At 34.8% G+C, this 18,651-nt stretch overlaps 1 protein-coding gene across 1 annotated transcript in view; it reads left to right on the forward strand.

The window, feature by feature from the left end:
• Positions 1–18,651, forward strand: part of LOC149422527 (protein-L-histidine N-pros-methyltransferase) — a 268,633-nt gene that overhangs the window by 245,967 nt on the left and 4,015 nt on the right. The window contains exon 4 of the mRNA XM_089633847.1: positions 18,412–18,630. Coding sequence (XP_089489973.1) covers positions 18,412–18,630 — 219 coding nt within the window. The remainder of the gene's footprint in view (positions 1–18,411; positions 18,631–18,651) is intronic.

Genomic DNA, 18,651 nt, shown 5'->3' on the forward strand with positions numbered 1-18,651 from the left:
CACGTAATTATTATCCGCCGCGTTCCTGCGCATCCCACTATCTCGAATTCATTAAATCAACAAACCGACTCACCGATCAAAGAAAAACAAATCTTATCACAAAAAAGGACGAAACAATCTGTCTTCAAATCGTTGCTAAAACCCACCCTTTTTACTAGGTGCCATGCCCAGAAAATAATAATTAAAGATTTTAAACATTTAAATTCCGAATGCCGCCAATTAAAATAAGTTTTTTCTTTAAAAGCGTACATTTTGTTCCAATTAATTTGTCTCATCTCTCTTAATTGCTCGATCACTTTCTGCGAAGTTGCTTTTTCTTTGGTTTTAATTGTTTCGTTGGAGGGGGCGGTAATTTTCAACGCACGCTATTGGTCAAACGGTGCTGCATCAAATTAAAAAAAGACAATGTTCGTTTTTGTGTCCGGGATTTCCGTGAGATTTTATTACGAAACTTGGAGGCTCAGTTTAAACGTGTAATGAACCATAGGAAGATTTTTTTTACCTAAATAATAAGGTAATTTAATGAATTATAATAACAACAATTCCTTTGTTATTATTTATTTTTATTGAAGTTCTTCTTGAGTTTAGTTTCTCTCACTTTTAACAAAAAATAGCGAAAATTTTTAATAATATGTAGAAATAACAATTTGTATCATTATTGAAACTGTTCAAGTTATCTTGATTAATTTGTTATCGTGAAGCGTTAATGTGCGTTAATACCTCTAAAATCAATCACTATGATTATTACATCAATTGTGTATGTTTTGAATCTCAATAGCAAAACATAAATAAGGGGATGTGGACTAATTTAAAATGCTAAAGATACCAAATAATATTTTGTTAAAATATTTAACGTGTTTCTGAAATATGTGTATAATAGTATACATTGAAATGTGTCCAATAAATATTCCATAAAATATGAATATCCACACTTTACCCTACAAACGCCTTTCAAAAATGTTGACTTCCTGAAACTAGGCAAATACATTATATACTACAAAAGCCTTAAAACATTCAATCCGAAAAATTCAAAAATGTAGATTAAATTCAGGGCAAAAAACTGCAAATTACATGACATCAAAATTCTCATCTTTTGAGTTTTCGCTGCTTCAGCTAACAGTTATATAGGCAATGTATTTTTTTTTGTATTTTTCTAAAATTAAAAAAAATAGTCGTAAAATCGTTTTTTGTGGGACATACAAACAGATTTTCTGCGTTATTGTTTAGATTTGGTATTAACACTTCTTGCTACGGCACTGCCATTCTCTGATTTACATTTCGCGCTAGTAATGTCCGTGGCAATGGTAAATGCATTTTGCGGGAATAAAACGTTTATTACTTCACATTTCACCAAACCTTCAATCATTTCTCATCTATAACGCAAATGAAGTTCTCCGCTTTATCGGGCCGCGAACCCTCTATAGATGTGCAAGCCACCCATATGGGCAGAATCACCTCAGAATATAGCTTAATACAAAACCGCCACTAGACAACACACAATACATCGTCCATCAATTCTTATTTCCACGTGTACCTGATGTGATTGCTGCAGACAACATCCAACAGCTCATTCAAGCCAAAGCCAACCCCGACATTACGCCAAGTCCCAACACAAATACCAACAACCAACCATGCAAGGAAAACCAACCACCAAATCAAATAAATCTGCAACTTACAACGCACTGGAATCGAACGATACAACAATACTTTAAACCTTGCGACGGCTTGCCACGGACTTCGATTTTAAACTGGTTTTCACGGGGACTAACCAAATCTTAATCACACCAAAGAAAATTTTTGTTTGTTGGTAAGACAGAAAGGTTTTCTTCATAGGAACGCCAACTCAGTGCAGAACTTATTATTTGTTTCGTATGTGTGATCAGATCTTCTAGTCGGTGCCAGTCTTTTCTGAATTCTTGGCGGAGTGAGGATGTAATTTTGCAGACCGTGGCAAGGTCAAACAAGGATGAAAATGTATTTCTTAATGCAAAGCCATGCAATATTAAGCTGCCTGCGTCTTTTTGCCCACCATACTTCATGTAATATGCGTCTTTTCTTCACGAAGCTCTTACAGCAGTTGTTCTTAACTGGTGTTCTACGGAACACTCATTTTAGCGGGGGGTTAAAAGGGTATGAAAGCATTTCATCAAATTATTTGGCTTCACTTAAAGTCATTCAGAGAACCACTAAATAACAGCTTATATTTAGAAAACAAATAGTTTTATAACAGTAATACGAAAATACGATAAACCAATTATACATGCTACATTATAAACAAACAAACAATATAATATTTTAAGAACAGTGAAAACTAAAAAATTATTGTCTATGAATAAATAATAATCATATTATGATAAATTCAGCTTGTTTGACTTTATACTTTTTATGTATATTTTAAAATGCCTACATCTCGTAAGGTGTGGAAAATTTTGCAGATGTTATATTCTAAGATAATCATTCAATCTGGTATGGCGTTCAGGGCAGCGATTTTTTTAATAAAAAAAAAAACAAACATTGTGTTATAAATAACGTAACAATGATAGAAAATCTTGAACTTCCACCATAGTAAGTTGAAAATATTGCTTGTGTTGTGATGGAAGTCTTAGCCAGCCAAGTAATTGAACGTTCGACGCCTGGGTGGGATCTAAACGCGATGCCAACTCAGCCACAGATATGATGAATCAAAAAGACAGTTAACAATGTTGTCTAAGAATAACAATAATGTTTATATAGAGCAATGGGATTAATTTTATACATACATGTCATTAAATTTTTTAATGACATCATTGCCTGTCTCAAATCAAATACCTAAAAAAAAATTAAGGCGTTATAATTTCATTAACAATACAAAAATAAAAATAAAGTAGTTCATTATATACCACCTTGGATACAAATCATTTGAAAAGTTTGTCATTCAAGATGGCTGCCAGGCTATTTTTCCTCACCCTAGAATTGGCTTCAATGCCGGTCATACAAAATCGCACGAATGCTCAATCCAGGACTTATGACCATGCTCTTATAGTTAAGTTAATGATAAATAAATTGTAAAGCGCCCTTGAGGTGATTTTCTTACGAAAATGGCAGTATAGAAAATATACAAACATTATTGTTATTATTATTAAATACTAGCTGCACTCCCGGCGTTGCTCGGGTTTTAAGCAGAGTTTTTAAAAATTAGAATTAGACACTGATTTTTCTCTTGTTTTGAAGATCAAGTGTGCAAAATTTCTTCAATCTAGTACCGAGATTTGTATAAAAATAAAAAAACGCCGGCTGTCATAGACAACCTCCTTTATATAAATAGCTGAAGTGAACCCGGTATTGCTCGGGGTTTCGAGGTTTGGATATAAGTTTTGGGGTTGTGAATTCTAGTAAACTGGGTATAGTTTCAAGGTGGAAAAAATAATATTTTCAGTAATTGAAAAATTACATTTTATAGGTTTTTTTTTCTTTCCTTTATTTGTAAAATACATTTTTATACAGTTTTTTACATGGTTTTCGACTACCACACTAGACACATGTCCGTATTATGGTAGTCGAAATTTGTGTATAAATATATAAATGTAATACATGTTCATTTGTTAATATATTATTTTGTGAAATGCAATGTATTTGTAAAATAGGTAATACTTTAACTTGTTTTCTAGTTAAGGCGATGCACTACGTCGTGTAATATTTTAAATCAAGCCGCTATCAATAACACCCCTTACGTAGATGGCGATAAGGTTTAAATTCCCGCTTAACACCATCCGCCTGTTTTGATTTGATTCACTTCATCGTGCCATATCGTCTCCGTGCGTCCAGAATTTTTTCTACCATGAACTTCAACTTCGTAATTCAATATCCTTATTGGATAAACAAACGCTGAAAGCTCAGACTGTCATATTACACGCGAAAAATTATGCGCAATTACAATTCAAGAAATATAATAAAATAATGTATATTAAATGATTGTATAAAAAATGGAAGCAAATCGTATTAAAATTGAGAAGCATTTTGACAAAGGAATATCTAAGAAAACTTTTTTTATTCGTGGGAGAGTTTTAAGTGAATAAATCACTTGGATTAATATTTTATGATAAACTTTAAATGCAAATCCATCTAACTTGTTAAAAATAGTTTATAATAAGAAATCTCAATTGATTTGTGAAAAACCATCTTTATTTTTTGTGAATATGTGCAAAAGAGAAATATCTGTGTACTTGAAAAAATATAAGTTTTCACTGTGCGAAATATCAGTACATTTTAGTTATAGAGTAAAATTATTGTTTTACATAAAAACAAAAATTTATTTCTTCAATAATTACAATATACATAGTATTTTATTCTCATATAAGTGATGTTTTATCTTAACCTGATCAGAATGGGAGGGCTTTGAAGCAGAGAATGGACGGTTATCTCGAGAGTATTTCCTCCTGGGGTAAAAATAATCTCGTCGAATTTAATGTTTCAAAGACCCAATCCTGTCTGATTACGTCTAAAAGGGATCCAAATGATAATCTAGTCTCCTTCAACGGAAGCAATCTTCCGAACAGGCCTTCCATTGATATGCTTGGTGTAACTATAAGTGACCAGCTCAGGTACGGGGGCTCCATCGAAGCTAGAGTAAAGTTGGCCTCTCAGAAGCTGGGCGTACTGTACAGGGCCCGCAGATACTTTAATAGTACACAACTGCTCACCCTGTACAAATCGCAAGTGCGCCCTACTGTCGAATTTGGCAGCCATCTCTGGTCTGGAGCCCCAAAATACCTGAAAAAAACCCTTGACTCTGTGCAGAAACGGGCGGTCCGTTTGATAGATTCCCCAATCTTAACAAACGGACTGCAATCTTTAGAGCACAGGCGTCAGGTAGGTATGCTGTCCTTGTTCTATCGGTATTACAATGGAAGATGCTCTGAAGAACTAGCGTCATTGATCCCTTCGGCACCGGTGCATAGTCGGGATACACGCCAAACGCGCGCCCAACATTTGTACACAGTTGACACTTGTCACATGAGAACGGGTCGCTTCTACGATTCGTTCTTAAGTTCAACAGCTCGGCTGTGGAACGAACTGCCGGCCTCTGTGTTTCCTCCCTCCTACAACATGGGACTCTTCAAGACCCATGTTCACTCCTTCCTCTCCACAAAAAGACCCTCCACACAGCATCCCCAAAGATGACATAGGCCCTGAGGGAAATTATTTTCTTCAGGGCCTCCTGTGTGGAGTAAATATAAAAAAAAATAAAAAAAAAAGAATACCTAATTCTGCCAAAAAATATATACAAATTCTTTAACACCTATCGTCGATATTGCCATACAAAAAATGCATATGTAATACCTTGGCAAGAATTTGATAGGAAATAAGAATCAAAGAAAATAAATTATTTTTATTTTTTCGTAATTTTTACAGTGATGTAATATTTATATATTCAGATAAATTGAAATAATGTAATAATAGCTCTTCCACATTATATATCTACTTAGATATTTCACTTTTATATAGATGTAGGTACTTTATCAATTTATCAATTTCTATTACACATGGCGCAGATAAATATATATTTTTTTTTAATCTTAATTAGCCATTTCGTAGACACCTGCGATACCTGCATAAAGAATAAGATTAAAAAACCGCTTTGAGAAGATATTTCGCTTTGAGAAAACGCTCTTCAATTAATGGATTGTCTCTCACGGTGATGACGTTGGTTGATGTTTCGTTTGGGCTTTGAGCTTTGAGGTTAGAGCTTATAGCTTTGAGTTGTCGCTTTGAGATTTTATCACTGGGCTTTAAGCTTTGATCTTTGGGCTTTAAGCTTTGTGATTTAATTTCTACCTTCGAGCTTCGAGCTTTGAGGTTTCAGCTTCGAGCTTTGTGTTTCGATTTTTTAATTTTGGGCTTTGAGCCTTGGGCTTTGAGCTTTGATCTTTGAGCTTTGATCTTTGAGCTTCGGGGTTTGGGCTTCGAGTTTGAGCTTCGAGCTTTGGGCTTAGGACTTTAGTTTTTGGCTTTACGCTTTGAGCTTTGAACTTTGTCTTGCTTAGGGCTTTTGGTCTTTATTTTTTTCAGTGAAAGTCGAAGAAAGTTTTATGTCCCCGGCATAGCCTGGTCTTCTTGCAGAGTTTTTCTTCATGATAGAGAACTCAGATGGAGACAGTCAGACAGTAAGGATCCATCTTATTTTTAACGTCAACTACAAAATGTACAAAATTCCATCACGATGTATCAAAATAAGGGATGAGAAAAGGGGATGGGGGTGTTTTTTAGAAACTTTATGTTAACGGTGACTTTCCTCTTGTTTTGATTGTCAAGTGTGCAAATTTTCATAAAAATTCTGCTTTAGGGGGTAGAAAATGGGGATCCGGGTAGTTTTTTGAATTCCGAAGTATCCAGTGACCGTTATCTTGGTTAGAAGGTCAGGTGTGCAATTTTTTCGGATTTCGGAATAAAACTAAAGATTGTAAAAAAACAAATCCACGCCAAGACTCTTCTTTAAATATATTGATATTAATAGATAACTTACAGTTGATCTTTGAAATCAGTAATTTTCGTCTTATTTTGAACGTCAAGCGTGCAAAATAAAGCGACAAAGTATAAAAAACTGTTTTAGGGGGTGGGAAAGAGGATAGGGGTGTGTTTCAAAATATCATGTAAACAGTGACCTTTCTCTTGTTTTGAAGGTCAAGTGTGCAAATTTTCATTAACTTCGAAATAAAACTGTACATTTGTATACAAATCAAACCCACGCAGCCCGCCACAAACACACAATAAACTTTATATATTAGAAGATAATGGACCCCGCAATGCTCCGCTTTGCTAGTGTCTTTCTCGGGCGTCTCCGATTTCTTACACCATTCACAACTGTATACCACAATGCTACTGTTAAAGAACTACATTACATCGACTTGAATTTGACTCCGTAACTCATTCGGGTGCTGAGATATTGCGTGAAGTATTCCTCGGGACTTCTTATACCTTTCTAACCGACCAAAAAAACACTTCTGTCACTAATACGAATAAACTTAAAATTAATTCATTCATTATCGGTAGATTACTTTTCGAGTTTGGTAGCGCAAACAACCGCGGGCTAAATTTTTATATATAACATTTCCAAGCAAGTATTCACGAAATTTAAAAACTTGTAAACTAAAATGTAATTTTGAATATTATTAGTTTTGTTGTTACACCAATATTTTACTAAACAGATGCTCCACATTCGCAAAACGTTAAGAGCCACACTCTTCCGAAGCTTTTCAAGGTCCGCTCACACTTTCTTAAGTTCTTAAAAACATATATGTCTCAGTCTTGTCAAAAATTGTCATGATGTTTTACAAATAATTGGCGGTCATTATGTTTATTTATTTTACATTATCAAAATAAGATATCCATTTTACATGTTAAATTTTGAAGAACTTTTGCGGAACTTCTTGGATGTTTCACTCTTAAAAATATATTTAGGACCTCAACTCTTTATTCCAAACTTCAATAAAATTTGTAATTATTTTTGCACGTTTTGAACCAGAAGTAAAAACCCGCCCTCCTTTCATCAATAATAACTCTTGACTCAAAAGCCGCAACTCATTGTGCCCGACTTCGTTGGCTCCGTCGACAATACATTTGTAATGTACCAAATACCAACATGGTGTTCGGCTTTCAGCGTTAAATAATTGCATCATCTATTCAAATAATATGAAAAAGACAAAGACACAGAAAATAAGATAATAAAGGTCACGAACTAAACTCGAACTCTGAACCTTTCTGGAATCCGAGAGCGACGCGAAATATTTTCTGTCTATATAGAACAGCTGTTAAGGAATCTTTACTTTGGGATTCTAGTAATTTTTTTAAATCGATTTTTTTAAACATTTATTATGTGTATGCGAAATCTTTTTCATACTTCGAGTAGGAAAGAAAACATTTCACATTGAAGTAATAACAATCACCTCAAGTAATAAACAACAGACTAAGAAATAAATATTAATAGATAAAATAATGACATTCAGCACACGTCCTCCGAAAATTGCCAAGACTTGTAGCTTCCTTTACAGCGTTTTGGCCTTTTTAACTATCTCACAGCCAAGTGGGAGAGTAGATAGTACCCAAAATTACTATCCTCCTTATATTAGCTTAAACACTTGACATATCATTTTAGTATTTTACGTATTTCTGCGCAAATACATAAGTTACCATTAATAAATTGGCTGAATAATTGGGATTTCTATAGTTTAAAAGCCCATAAGACAGAAAAATTCATGGGGTCGTCGGAAAACCCACTTGGTTACAGACGTTTTGTTTGGCATCTTGGCCTGTCAAGAGATAAAACACGCTGTTTTGTGTGAACGTAAGTTTTAAACGTAGTTTTGGGAAGCCTAAAATCAACAACATCAGACAACTTCTCGTGGGATAACTATAAACATTTATACGGTACATAATAATATTTTGCAGATATTTATTTTATATTTTACACATCTTTGGTAAATTTCCCGTCTCGTGTTGTTAAATTTGTATTTCAACTCACAGTGCAAACATTACCATTTAAAAGTGATCTAGGAATAAAATAAATGCAAATATATTTATGCAGTGATGAACAATTGCCCTGAACTTATTTAACACGTTCATCTTTTAATTATTTAACACGTTGGTCTAGTGATACTCCCCGTGTGCTGTGAGTTCACTTAAATTACAGTTTCAATACATTTTAGTTACAATGCAAACGTACTTAATTCTTTCATGGCTCGTGTAGCATTTAAAGCATGTAAATTATACTCAGTCCATTATTGGCAGTGAAGTGAACACGTTTTTATGAGTATTTTACGTCTGTCATTTTTATTTTTCTTACTTCGGCTCCGAGCGCTCCTTTTAATTACATCGATGGTATTTCTGAACTTCTTACTTCGCATTCTGCAAACCGCAAGAAACACATTTTTAAACAATGCTGCAGTTCGTCATTGTCCGAGAATGCGCTTTTTCGTCAGGCAAATAATAATTACTTTGTATTAAAATATTAACAAAATATCAGTGATCATTCTGTGATAATATCATCATTTATGAACACATGTTCCGACATCACCATAACACATTCGTGGTTTTACTGATAATTTATCAGAAAACCTGTCAATTATTTCGTTAACGACCTGTAGTCCTGTCTTTAACCGGAATACGAATAATTTTAAGAGAGTTTTAATAAATTATTAATATTTTATATCAGTAGGTTTTCTCCGTGTGAAGATGTAAATGTTTTTATACCCAAAATAAGTAAATTTTTACTTTTTTCGTATGCCTGTTCTTTTGATTTTTTTTTATCAGTTGCAATTGCAAATTTTGTACATGATGTAGATATAAAATATAATAGTATAAAGTATAAATTCAATTTTTTTCACAGTCCTCCTCACTAGGGTTTCCTGTTCCGAGGCGGCCTGTAGTTTTTAAACTTTTGTATTTAGTTTCAAGTTATCTTTACATCGTCTTCGTGATGTTTGTAAGTTGAATATCACTTTGTTCTCTCAGTCATGTTTTTAATTTGGTTTTAAATATATTCATTTCAGTTATTTCTTTTTTGTTTGATTTGGTAGAGCATTATATAATTTCTGAGCATATAATTTAATAATTCTCTGTCCAAAAAATGTGTTCAAACTTGGAGTAATGAGTATATTTTGGCTTATTGCTCTGGTTGAGTATTTATCTTGTGCAGTGTAGTATTTAGATAAATATATATTTTTTAATTTTATATGAAATATTTTTTTAATAGAGTTTTTGTAAATTGTAGACTTGGATCTTTTTAAATATTTCTTCTATCGGAGTTCTAACCGGAAGTTTTATAATTGTCTTTAATACTTGATTTCTTTATTAAAACTAGGTAGGTAGTCAAATCACCGCTAAAATCGACGCATTTGTGATATTTTGCGGTTTGAGTCAGATTAAGCCAAAGGGCAAAAATTGTTTAGTTATTTTGTAATTTCGTAAAGAAAACATTCCATTTGTTTTAGTGTTAACCGTTTTTATACTAGTTTCACTTTACTGGATATAGAATGGGATATTTTTTAAACACAAACACTATTTAGCTTCCAGAATTTCATACATCTTTAGGAGTAGGAACATATAACTCTGAATAGATAGGTAACTATAACATAAAACACGAACAGAGATCAAAATGTATGACTTTAAACTTTAAAATAACTAAGAATGTTTAGAGGAAAGTAAGTACATATGGAATAACATATTGTTTTTGGCGTACAAGTCTCACAAAATCAATCACAACCATTAAAATATGTTGCGAGTGTTCAGCCATATATTTATTCTATAACACACGGGTATTCTAATATTTTTAATAACTTTATCCAAAATTGCATTAAATTAATACAAATACTTAAATAGAACCAAATATGGAATAGTTACCCAATTACGGAATGGTGTCATGAATATTAATATATTGGTAGAAAACAAGTGAAATATATAAATTATTTGCAAAAATTACATATCCAAGTATCATCCTGTTCTGCACCAGCACATTCAACGTGTGCCCAGAGTCCACATATTATGTATTTGATACACATTTCTCAACGAGTGTCTTGCGAAAAAAGTCCTTCGCAAAATAAACGTTCTAAATCTGAGGAGTCAGGGCCTTTTTGACCTATTGGGCATCAGGTTCACTGTCTATCAAATTGAATTCCTTCTTGACCACCTGAATTGTCATATTCATTATATACCGTCTTGCTAATGAAATTTCACAAATGACCTAATTTTGAACTCATTTTAGTTCATCGGGACTCCGACGCGCGATGAAAGCGACAAGGTGCTTGCAAGATAACTAGTAAAAAATTAGTATCCTAGCTAATAGCTACCGCAAAGAACCCAACACTTTTACGACTCCTACCCTGTCCAGCCTATTAATTATAATTATTCTCGGGTCGTAACATCACCGTCCATCTATTATCTCGGTGGGATATGCTCGCAGACAGCGACAGTAGTTATGACCAGCTGAGAGCAGAAGAGGTGCGATATTATTATTTTACGATCTCCCAACAGATGTGGAAAAGCGAACGCGCCATTGACCTGCAAGGTTCCCAATAATAAAACATTACAACAATCCAAAGGAGACTGTTGTGAAGTTCAGAAGGTGGTAGGTGGTATATCCTCACTCGTCCTGAGGATGCAGCAGAATCATTCGAACCCTTTGACCTGAACCTTTTATGTCGTGTAATTTAAAAAATACATGTAAATCTTATTTATTTATTTACGCCGTAGTGGACTTTTACGTGAAATAAATATCAATGTTAGTAATAATGTTGTGTTAACTATGTATTTGTGGTGCATTGTGTTATAAAAGTATTGTTATAAAAGTATTGTAGTTATAAAAAAGTAAAGTGACAAGATGTGTATAAAGTGACAAGATGTATGTTAAGCACATTTGAAATAATATACAAAACTCACTTCTTCAAAATGAGAAATAAGATAAACAAATTAAATTTAATAGTGTTATCAAGTATAAAAAAATATGTAAAAGTTTTTTTAAATTAATAATATGTAAAAATAAAGAAACACAGAAAAAATGTATATTTTCTACGGAGTGGTAAACTCGTACATTTAGGAAATATTATATTCGGAAAAGTAATTATGAAGATTTTGTTTCATCACTAATACGGAATCTTTAAACACGTCTAAAACATTTCCAAATTTATTTCCAAAATTTTGCACACGATTTATGTATGAGCCTGATAATTTGGTTTAAAATTTTCACAGAAAAAGGTAGCACTTTGTCTAATATTTCTGGTATGTACATATTATTATAAAAAAATTGAGAATTTTAGAGCTGTCAATACAATCATTATTAGAACAAAATCAGAAATAATCCGTCTATCTAACAGCGTAATCAAATTGCGTTGTTTGATCAGAAGGATATAGTTAATATTTTCAATAATCTAAGAAATTTGTGAAATTATACTCTACCTGACTTCTCTTATAAATTTCGTATAATTCTTTGCATTTCTTGGGAATTAACTATGTAACGATTTCTATACACTTTGTTTTTGAAGTGTTTTATTTTACAACTAGCCGAAGTCTCCGACGTTACCCGAGCTTTACACTGTTTTTTTTTTAAAATCTAATGATAGACAGTAGACATAAAAAAGAAAAAATTAGAAACATGAATGCAAATATAAACGAATTCAAAAGCCACCTTAAAAAGTATTCCGAACAGTTGAACTGAATCGTACCAAATATAAACCAATATAACAACACCCCCATACACACAAGCCCTGCTTATTTATGGGGGTACATCAAATACTAATATTATGTAATTAATAACTGTACTATATTGTGTAATTATATTATGTAATTGTTATATTATGTAATTCGTGTATCTTTTTTTTACTAATAAAAAAAAAAACAATAAAAAAAAAATTAAAAAATAAAATTAGTAGACCTTCTTCTTGTTTTGAAGGTCAAGTGTGGAAAATTTCATCAGTTTCGGAATAAAACTGTACATTTGTATACAAATCTAATCAATGCCGCCCACCCGCCACAGAAACACTTCTTATATAAGTTTTTTGTGCGTTTTAAGAGATTTTTATTATTTTATTACATATTATTGATTTTCCTTACTTGCTAAGCTTGGCCGTGTTGTAGCAAGTAGTCTTAGGGTACGTATACATTTGCGAACCGAAACGCGAACCGTGCCACGAATTACGGGAAAGGAACGAATCAACTGCATGCGGCGTTTCGCGTCATTTGCGGTTGCTTCGTTTCTCTCCCATAAGTTGAGGTTCAGTTCGACAGTTCGGCTCGCGGATGTATACGTAGCATAAGACGTAGGTACGTTTGTTACTTAGGTAAATTTTATAACTCGCTACCGGTTTCGACATGTCCGGGCGTCCGTGTCATTCTTTAGCGTTTTTAAGCTTTAATTTTAAAATTATAAAAGGACTTGTGTGTTTTATGAACATTTGTGCTTTATTAAAATACATACTCAGAAAGAAGATAAAATATAAAGTATAATATTTATACACATTATTTTCTTCCTCGTTTACTCCACATTGTTGAACAACTCAATGGTTCATTTCTGTGATAAATCTAAGGAATTTGTGGAATGTACAATCAAAGGTATTTCAATTAACGCATAAATTGCATACAAACATTTTAGTGAGATACTAAAAGGACCAAGTAGAAAGTAAGAGTAAATGTAAAAGTAAATACAGACCGACGCACGCTTGATTGCGACTCGAGTGACCCCAATGTAGCCGCCAATGTCGCCATGTCGCCAATGTAGATGTTGGGGATTTAAGAGAGAACTAGGATATTTTATGTCTGGAAAGAAAATCAAAATCATTCTGGAATTTTATTTTTGAAAGGTTTCAAATCTATGAATGCCTCCGTGGTTTCCGATCCTTGGCTACGAATTCGGAGGTCGCGGGTTCAAATACCCGTGTACACAAGTAAATTTTATTAAATTAATTTGTGCTATTTAAGCATTTATACATTTTAAATAATATATTGTGTTTGCGGTACGTCACAGAGTAGTAGATACTGTCAGTATCTTCCTGGTGATGACCACCATTAAGAATCAAAAAGTTGCTTGAAATGACTTAAGCCGTCTTTGGTGTCCAGAACTGAATAGCCAGGTACTTCCTGACCTTACTCTTACCCATCTCCTTCCCCTTCCCCTCCCCATCCGCAATCCTTTCAGCCTCACAGCACACCTCGTTTGGCGATGCCATAGTCCCCCTGGTTCCGAACATTCAGGGGGCATTTGAGAATCTTGTGCGGTATTCACATAAAATTATAATAATAAATACGATGGACAATTATGACAACAAAAAGATAAGTGTCAAGGCATGGGTTTAATAGACAATGCTCGAGCGGCTCATCTTAAAATATCCAGACAGATTCTAGTTTAGTCGTCATTTTGTGTCCGGGTAGTTTATGAAAGGAACATTCCGTGATTTATCCCCATACGACACGAACAGACAATCACAACTGAGAAGAACTTGCATACCTACCTAAATACCCGGTTTTGGGTCATTTTATTTTTAAATTTTATCATGTTTTTATAGGTATAAAAAGCCATTGAAATTCCGTATACAGCTGTTATACGAGTATGTAGTACCGAAGGTTCGTAGAAAATGTATTTAACAATGTTTCGTCATCCAGGGGGTAGAGCGGTGATTGGCTAGAAAGTCGTAACTAAGCTAGAAGCCCATTTTCCACTGGGAGATTTTAATTGACTGCAATACAAGTGGCGTCAAGCGTCAGAATGCATTTGCAATTATTTATTTACAATGCGTTTGTAATATTAAACTAATTATTATATTTAAACTAATCTCCGGATTAATAGGAATATCTGCAGTGTTACTTTATGCATTGATGATGTAGAATCGAGGTTATTTATTGGCGCCTTGCACACATTGCGTTTGAAGACATTCAAATTTTCAATTTGAAAGTCTCATTTAGCAAACTATCATGGCAAGGATATATCAGGGAAAGTTTTGGGAATAATAGTATTTATACAAAGAATCGCACATGGTGGTAGATACTCTCAGGATCGCCTTGGTGAAAGTTGTGAAATACCACCATTCGGAATCGAAGCATTGCTTGAAATGGCTTTAGCCGTATTTGGTGACCATATGTGAATAGCACGGTACTTCCCAACCTTCCTCTTCCCCATTCCCTTCCCCTCCCCACACCGAAATATCCCAAACTCTTTTCATCACAACTAAATGGAATAATACAATTTATTTATAATACAACATAATTATACCGAAATAAGCCAAATTTCAACATGGATTCACTTCCACGTAATACATTCTCTTTACACCCTTTTTCGGTAATTACATACATACGCCTTAATTAATTAAATGTTTCACTTGATCACGCCATGTTTTCCTCGGGCGTCCCCGACCTTATACCATAGTGTTACTGTTCAAAAAATACATTAAATCGACATTAATTGGACTACGTGTGCCATTCCAGTTCAGAGACGATGCGTTTAGACTTCCTCCGGCGTCCCCGACTGTTTCTATCATTCACTACCGATTACTACATTCTTACTGTTACTAAACAACATTTCATCGACTTAATTGGACTACGTGTGCCATTCCAGTTCAGAGACGATGCGTTTAGACTTCCTCCGGCGTCTCCGACTGTTTCTATCATTCACTACCGATTACTACATTCTTACTGTTACTAAACAACATTTTATCCACTTTAATTCGACTCGTACAAACATAAGTGTGAACAAACAAAAGTGAGAGGAAATTAATTTAAATTTGCCAATAAATATATTATATGCCTAGTGAAAAGTGAAAGAGATCGTTACTTTCGGACTCCACCAAGACTTCGATCTACGTCTCGAGCTTGCGAGCGGTCCGATGCGTTTTTTTTTTCTAAAAGTGCCCGTGTGAGCCAACCTGGTTACATACATTTTCTACGAGCCTTGGATAGTACCTATCGAATAATCAGTGTTATTATTCTGGAAGTATCAGCACCCGACAGACTTTTACCAGCGACTCCTGAGCTTATTTGGAGAAAAAAATCAGATGTCATTTCACTGTCGGAAGACTATTTCTTCAATTAAAAACATATTTTGTTAAATTTTCTTTTTTTATAAAATGTTTTTCAAACGCTAGTTGCCACTGATACTGACACTGCCATATCATGTGATATGTACGTCTCATCTGTGTGGTGATTCTGGAACAAAACAAGGATCACGTGACGCTCTAGCTTGTACCCAGTGGCGACGTGTGATGATTTTTTTTATTTTATTGTAAAATAAATGTCACCGGACAGAAAAATGACATCTACATTTTTTACTCCAAATAAGGCTGGTAAGTCTGTCGGATACACCCTGTATATGATATGTTGTATATTTGTGTTTCTACATGATAGTACTAGAATAAAAGTTTAATAACTTTGTTCAGGTATTTTTAGGTAAAAAATTCAATTGCAACAATTATTGTTTAAACGTCAAAACTCTTGCTGTTAATTGTTTTTTTTCCGTTCGGTTTATCGGGCAATTTCCACCAATAAGGGTGCAATTCATTCGTGCATTCGCTCGTCCAAGGTTTAATCAAATTAATAATTGAATGTCCCACAACAATATAAATCCTGGGTGACTTTAATGTCCCGCGCCCCCGCTCGCCGATCTACGCCTACCTTCCTTAAAATAATAATAATATTGAATGGCGGCTCTCCGTATCGACAATTTATTATTTTTATAGTCTCTGGCAGCTTCCTTTCTTTTTTCAAACATCGCGCCATTGCGATTCGAATGGTCGTTCGCGCCATTCCGAATTTGAATCGTTGTTCGCGCCGTTCGAAATTTGAATTGTTCTGGCGCCAGGCGCGAATTAGTGAGTCGTGCACACCTGAAATACGAAATCGTTACTCTTAGAAAAATAATTATTGAATAAAGCTAAATAAATTATTGTCTACGCGCTCAGTACAGTTTCACAACAAAATTTAGGAAATTAATAAGGGGGAATTTTCTAAGAATGTTCCTTACTATGGCAACACCGATAATGTACAGCCGATGTTGACCATATTCTTTCTAAGCGGTGTTAGAATATGGAAGTAAAACATACATTTAGCTGCAATTTACTTTTTATAAAATTATCTTTGAGCGAATTTTCGAAGTTTCGTTTTTCTTTTTCTTCATTATTCTTCCGTCGTCCAGCTTCTGCATCAATCAAGTCTCTGAAGACTCAACTCTTCTCATGTGACACTCATCATCCAGCGTTATAAAGAGATTTCATAATTTTTCTTGACGATCTATTGCCGAAATTATTGTTACTTGTCCTCAACCTAACCCCTTTACGTCCTCTTTTTGGATCTGACAGTGATCCCTGGTGCTTGCCAAGAGTCATGAGTTGTGTATGCCCCGGGACATCTAGTGCCCTCGGGCCCCCTTGTCCCCCTCGCCGGCCCTGTTTGGCTTCCCGGGTGGACGCTGCCCCTTGATACAATCTCCGGAATGTATTCTTCGGCGCGGCTTTGATTTGTGGCCCCGCGCGAACAATTGTTTTTATGTATTCCATATTTTAATGGGGTGCTTATCTCATTTCTGTTTTATGTTTATTGTTTTTAAGGCACAATAGGCCATTTTTGTTTTGGTTTTATAAGCCGCGCTTTTAAATTGAATAAGCGATTCGATTTCAGGAATATATTATATCATTAAAGCCTTATTCTGTTGTATTAAATTAAATTCTAAATAGTCGGAATTATTTATTGATCCTCATTATTATAATAAACCTACCTGTATTTTGGTTTTTACTCACTCTATCAACACATACCATTAAGTCCAGGCGCACACGAGTAACTTTAGTTGCCGCGACAGTTGGCAACTATTTCAAAATCCATACAATTCAAAAAAAGTTTCCCTGGTGTCACGTCGCTCTGTGCGCATTCCCATATACCGTAATGAATTTTGATGCACGCAACTATTGCGAAGCAACAACCGTTACTATTACTTAAGTCGCAACTAAAGTTGTTAGTGACCTCCTGGGCCAATGCGTAAGTTTCAACCTCTTTCTCAACTTATTAATGTTTTGAAATACATTTTACATTTCATTAAAATACTAATATTCTCTACCCTTTGCCTCTCTACTCACTTTATCATCGATTTTTGTGTTGTTCAAAACAGGTTTCAATTAAATTAAAGCTATTACACCTTTTTTATTTAAATAACCATCTAAGTATCTAACCCCGATCTTAATTCTCAATTTGCAATAATCAACAAGTGAATCAACTTTTGTAGAAATTGTAACAACTGTGCAGGCGGCCAAAAGTGGAACCAACGAACGAACGCTTGCACTGGTAGCACCTCGCAGATAAATTAATGTTATCTCTGCGCTGCGCTAAACGTGCTAACGCGTTGGCCTATAACAAGGCGTTTGTCCCATGAAAGCTCTGGATGCCGGATGGTACCTATCTATCGAAAATGTATAAAAATCAATTAGTAGGAAACAATTTACAATTTATTTCTTTTCAACTAGGTTCTTGAGAGTCAGTGGAATGCTGGGATTATTTATCCAGTCGACGGCATCAAGGGTCACGTGTTCGGAACAGATGTGTCTCCGGGAAATTGACGAAAGGGACATTGTTCTTCGGTGTGCTCTGTTGTTTAAATATTTCCACATCCTACGCTCTATTTATCTATCATAAACGCGATCTATCATTAACATAAATCGACTGACTGTACCGGATGCGTTTAAATGTGGTTCACAACTTCCGAGGGAGAGAGAACCCTGGCAATTTAATAGTTGTGTCCACGGTCCACAAGAACTTTCTTGTTTTCACGTCCGAGGCCTGCCGTTTAGTTCGCCACTGAGGAAGAGTGTCGTGACTAAGGCAGACTTTCGCAGTGCTTTTTGAAGTGAAATATTCACGACCTTTTCCAATTCCATGAAGGTCTAAAACTTGGCATTTTTTTTTAATTTGCAGTTGGCTTGGTCGCGGCTCCATGTTCGTCCTCTCTGTGGATCAGCTGTCCGCGATGCTGCGCGCTGCGGGATTCGGAAGGCGGAAAACACTGGGCACCCTGGTGGACATCGGGGCCGGGGACGGTGAAGTGACGCGCCACTGGCGGCCGCTCTTCTCGCAGCTGTACGCCACCGAGATGAGCAACAGCATGCGAAAGTTGCTGGAATCTAAAGATTTTAAGTTTGTATTGTTTTTATCAAC

Source organism: Hesperophylax consimilis, chromosome 7 (assembly GCF_061612785.1).
Source record: "Hesperophylax consimilis isolate HC1 chromosome 7, BYU_Hcon_1.0, whole genome shotgun sequence".
Lineage (NCBI taxonomy): Eukaryota > Metazoa > Arthropoda > Insecta > Trichoptera > Limnephilidae > Hesperophylax > Hesperophylax consimilis.